Source organism: Acanthisitta chloris, unplaced genomic scaffold (genome assembly GCF_000695815.1).
Source record: "Acanthisitta chloris isolate BGI_N310 unplaced genomic scaffold, ASM69581v1 scaffold38629, whole genome shotgun sequence".
Lineage (NCBI taxonomy): Eukaryota > Metazoa > Chordata > Aves > Passeriformes > Acanthisittidae > Acanthisitta > Acanthisitta chloris.
In genome coordinates this window covers 1-5,405 of record NW_008691583.1, presented here as the reverse complement: position 1 = coordinate 5,405, position 5,405 = coordinate 1, and the positions used below count along the sequence as shown (strand labels likewise).

The following is a 5,405-nucleotide window of genomic DNA, read 5'->3' as shown; positions in this document are numbered from 1 at the left end:
GTCTCTCCTGCCATGGCTGCAGGGAGAGGACTAGAGGGAATGGCCATAAGATGAGACAGGGGAAAGTCAGGTTAGATGTTATAAAAAATGTTTTCTCTGTTAGGGTGTTCAGGCACTGGGACAGACTGCCGAGGGAGGTGGTGGAGTCACCATCTCTGGAAATGTTTCAGAGGCATCTGGATCTGACACTGGAGGATATAGTTTAGGGTTTAGGGGTTATAGCAGTGACAGGTTAATGGTTGGACTCAATGATCTTAGAGGTCTCCTCCAACCCTGATGATTCTAAGTCATGCACTCAAGTGACAATTGTTTGGTACCTCAGTGACTTTAATGACAATATAATCTTATCCTTTATTAATCTAATTTCACAAATCTTCACTTACTGCTCTTGAGACAATATAGTCCAGGCTATTACAATCAAACCTACATGATTTTGGCAATAATTCCATATTATTTCTGTGTGATATTTACAGTTAAATTAATGCTGGTGTATTTTGATGAAACTTATCTGAACTGCTACAAGTCAATTTTAAGCATGCTGCATGTGGCACAGCCATGCAGGAACTGACAAATCTATTAAAGCCTCATTGATTGCAACAATGTTTGACATAACCCTTTAAACTGCATAACTAACTTCCTCTGTAAAATCTTTTACTTCAGTTTGTAGTGAAAAAAGAACAAAGCAGTTACTGTTTCAACACGACTAGAGACCATAAACAACAACCCAACAGCATTTAACTGAATTTAGCAGAATGTACCAGCACTCCCAAAAGGCCTCTCTGATGTACAAAACCCAGCAGCTAATCTGCCTAACAGGGACTATCTGTTTCTCAGAGATGCTGAGCACTTGTAGAACCTACTGAACTCCTTTTTAGGTCTTCACACCTCTTATACCTTGCTACAGCCTTCCCCTTCCATGGGAGACAAGAAAGGATCCAATTCTAGCACTTTTCTAGCTTTAATTATCTTAGAGATTTACAAATACTTTAAATCTAAAGTAAGACCTTTACAAGCATAGTTTATAGACATTTTCACTTTGTTGCCCCTTTTAATATCCCTTCTCCACCAGCTGAAAGATAACAAGATTAGGAGGAGTTCCCATTACATTAAGAAAACAAAAGTAAATCTCTCAATACATTACCAGAATGAATAAATCCTAGTAGGTTAGAACATGCTATCCCTAAAATTACACAAACCACATCATCTTCCTTTGGCATACTGTGATTGCTACAGTATTTAATTACAATAACCCGGAATGTTTTCTGCAGAGGTTAAATGAAACATGAGGAACTCCTAGTGCCTAAGTAAATGCTTACAATGCATCTTCGTGTAAAAAGAGTACCTCTCCAGCTATCTCCACACATTTGTTCAAGAGCAAAACAATATTTTACATGCAAAAACTGTAAAACAGAAAAATTACAGATTTAACAGGAACTAGACTGGTCTGATCACCAAAATATCCAGGAAAATGAAACAAAGCATCCTAATGTGGAATGGCTGCACATTGCTCACTCTTATGGACATCTCAACGAAACAATCCTTTTGGCATCAAGGAAGCTAAGAGTGGCCCAGTTAAAGACTAGTCCCTTGGGCAGAGTATCATTCTAAGACAGTCTTCTGCTGTAATTTTGTTCTTTACACCTGACAAGGCTCAGCCAATGAGTACTCTGCTTCCTGTATACGTTTTATTTCTAGGGAGACAGCACATTGTTTCAAAATAAAACTCCTAACAACTTTTAGGTGAGGGAAGAATGAGACAGTACAACAACAAAGATAGTTCAACCTAGCTGTTCCTAGTTATGCTTCCACTCAAAACATAAGCCATCTGTAGGAAATACTCCAAAGAAAACTGATGTATCCATTTCCAGTGTAACTCTGAGGAAACCTACCTGACTGGACTATAGGAAGAAATGGGACAGTGTTTTACCAGAGCTGCCTAGCCTTTATGCCACTACTCTTTCTGAAAGATAGATCATTTTAAATTAGTTCTGCTGCTCCCATGCAATGCCACAAGGCAATACATGCATTACTCCTATGCTGCACTAATCCTTCTGACAGACAAGGGTCTCCTGCCACAGCACTCAAAATGAAATGAAATCCATCACAGATTCTGGGATGTTTTTCTAACTCCTCACCCTCCAAGGCTATGTCATCCTCCATCTTCATAAAGCAAGTTCCACAGGGCAGAAGCCTTTAGCCTCCCTTAACATAATGATGCCAGTACTTCCTTCCCATGAGGCCTGTCCATTAATGAAAGTCAGTCTGGAATACAAAGGTTATATCTATATTAACAAATAAGAGGGCACATGTAAAGCTGAAGAGCTGATGTCAAGAGCTGGAAATGTTACCTACATAGATGCTTTCCTAGCCATAATTTTAGGGGCTTTGATATTCTTTTACTTCAATTTAGCTCCAGTTTGATCCCATACACTAAATGTCCATTAACAGCAGAAGCACATCTACTGCTTCAGCTTCATGTGGAAATGATTCAGCCTGGGCTGTAGGACTGCTGTATGATGCCAGCCTGGGCACAGTAAGTACAAAGGATGGAGACTTTCTTCCAAATGCACTCCAGACCTGAACAGAAACATTAACACAGACTCACCCTGAAACCTTGAGAACTAAATCATGACTTTGATAGTCATCCTGCCTTTTACTGTTAAAAGTCCTCGGTCCCTTTAAGAAGCAAAGCAGTATTATTGGCTCCAACACAAGGTGGAAAATGAAACTAAAATTTAGAATTGTCATATGTGAATAACCAGATTTTGCAGCAATAAAGAATTAAGCATTGAGAATTTTTGTGCATGCTTGACACAGAGTAGATAAAAGAAACCCTACCAGCTTAAAACCATCTCCTTAGCCTAGAAAGCCGGACACATGCTGAAGATAATGTGGTTTCATGGTTTTCATGCTGATGTAAAATAGATCAAGATTCCATGTCTCTATACTTGAACTCATACCTTTCAAGTGGCTCTTACACCATGTATGCACACATACTTTAACTCATGTATATATAATTTAAAGTCTGAGACTTCTAGCTAGCTCAAAGGCATTTGACAATAGGTCAACCATATGAAGTAAAAGTGCTTCCGTTTTACCAGTGGTGAAACTAAAATATAGAAAGATGAACACTGAACAAAAAGCACTGATGGTTTATTAGGTGTCAAAACCCCACAGCATCAGAAACTGATGACATAAAGCTGCTATTAAACATATAAAAAATTCTAACCAGTAATATTTTTTCAGAGAGGTGAATGGCATATGACAAGACTTAAGAATTGCAGAATCACTTAAAAATAACAGGACAGGTTGGGCACTGACCTGCTGGAGAGCAGCTCTGCAGAGAAGGACCTGGGGGTACTGGTGGACAAGCTGCCTGAGTCAACACTGTGCCCTTCTTAGAAGACCAATGAAATCCTGGGATGCATTAAAAAGAGCATTGCCAGCAGGTGGAGGGAGGTGATCCTGCTTCTCTACTCAGCCCTCATGAGGTCACAGCGGGGAGTACTGGGTCCACTTCGGGGAGCAGGAGCTCCTGGAGCAGGTCCAGTGGAGAGCAATGAAGATGATTAAGGGACTGGATCACCTCACTTAGGAGGAAAGACTGAGGGAGTTGGGGCTGTTTGGTCTTGAGAAGAGATGACTGAGAGGGACCTCATTCATTAATACAAGTACATGAATGGGAAGTGCCAAGACGATGGATAAGAATCTTCTCAGTGGGAGAAACCAATAAAACAAGAGATAATGGGCAAAGACTGATGCACAGGAAATTCCACCTGAATACGAGGAAGAACTTCTTCAATGTACAGTCACTGAGCATTGGAACAGGTTACCCAGAGAGGCTGTGGATTCTCCCTCACTGGAGGTATTCAAGAACCATCTGCACACAATCCTGAGCCATGTGCTCTAGGGTGGTCCTGCTGGAGTAGGGAGGTTGGACCAGATGACCCATTATGGTTCCTTCCAACCTAACTGATTCTGTGCTTCTGAGAAAAACTAATAGTTCAAGATTTTCTTCCCACATACTTGTTACATTTCAAATTTAAGTTTCACTGAATCGGCTAACATTCTCAATCCATCAGATGTTTATAACACACTATAGACAAATATGTCATCAGAGAACACACTTCCAGCTTTCAACTCAAACACATCCATGATCCTAATTTTTATCATCACATAGCAATCCAGTCCAGGCACTGTTCAGTTAAGCCATCATAATTGTTTTTCTCACTCCCGAGCTAGATCCCTCCTGTCTGCTAGCGTTTAAAGAAAAAAAACACTAGACTGACCAGAAGTCATTCATGAGCAGAAATACTGAAGCCAGTGTTCATTATGAGTTTGTGTTACACAGGTGATCAGTCTTAATGTTCATCGAACTCCAATAATTATTTCCGTATTAAGAAAACACAGAAGTTCTCACCCTTCTCCTGGCCATTATCCAAGAACATACTCACATTGAGCCTCCTCCTTTTACTTAATCACTGGTTTAGTTTTTCATCATTGTTTAAAAGATCTTAATTACTTGTGAGAAGCTTCTCTCACTGGTGAAAGAAGCTTGAAGTTTTGAACCTGCTGTGAAGAAAGATGAACCACACAGCACAGTTACATGTTTACTTTCAGGAAGTACCAGGCATAAGAATAAAACCATGGGTTTTTTTCACATGTAGTAGCACACATGAATGAAGGAAACTAACATAACTATGGCATTAGACTCTCTGTGACTACCTTTGTTATACTCACATAATAAGGTTCAGCTTCCCTTTCAGTTATCTCATCCTGATACAGAGTGAAACAGGTCGGTATTCGCCCAAACCACACATCTCGAAGCACATCTTTGTCATCTGTCATTCTTCCAAAGGACAGGGAAGCACATGTAGGATCAGTTTGTTTCTTCACCTAAAACTGTAACCCATTCCCCCCACAAAAAACAAGTCAGCATGATTAAAAACAAACTGCATCTTGTTAAAGGTTCTCCCACACAACTACGCTCCTAGAAGTGTGAACAGGGACATTAAATTCGAGAGGGGAAATTTAGGTTAGATATTAGGAAAAAGTTTTTTATTGTGAGGGTGGTGAGACATGGTGAGACTGCCCAGGGAGGGAGTAGATGCCCCAGCCCTGGCAGTGTTCAAAGCCAGGTTGGATAAAGCTGTGAGCTCTTTTTTTTTTATGTCCTTGCTCATGGCAGGGAGGGTTGGGGCTGGATGATCTCTAAGGTCCATTCCAACCCCTAAAATCCTATGATTCTATGAAACGTATCACTTGGTGCAAAGGACAGGATGAGCCAAGTTCCCAACTACAAGGAGCAAACGAGCATTTCCTGCGGCTGCATCACACCCAGACGCAGAGCCCAGGGACCCTTCCCGTCACCGCCCGCAGCTCCGCGGCAGCAGAGCCCCGAGGCC

The 5,405-nt window shown here is 40.9% G+C and overlaps 1 protein-coding gene across 1 annotated transcript in view; it reads right to left on the bottom strand.

Moving 5' to 3' along the window:
- LOC103809445 (autophagy protein 5) overlaps positions 1–4,848 on the bottom strand; it is a 6,901-nt gene extending 2,053 nt beyond the window's left edge. Inside the window, exon 1 of the mRNA XM_009082277.1 lies at positions 4,741–4,848. Within this exon, the coding sequence (XP_009080525.1) occupies positions 4,741–4,848 (108 nt within the window). The remainder of the gene's footprint in view (positions 1–4,740) is intronic.
- Positions 4,849–5,405: the final 557 nt, after the last annotated feature.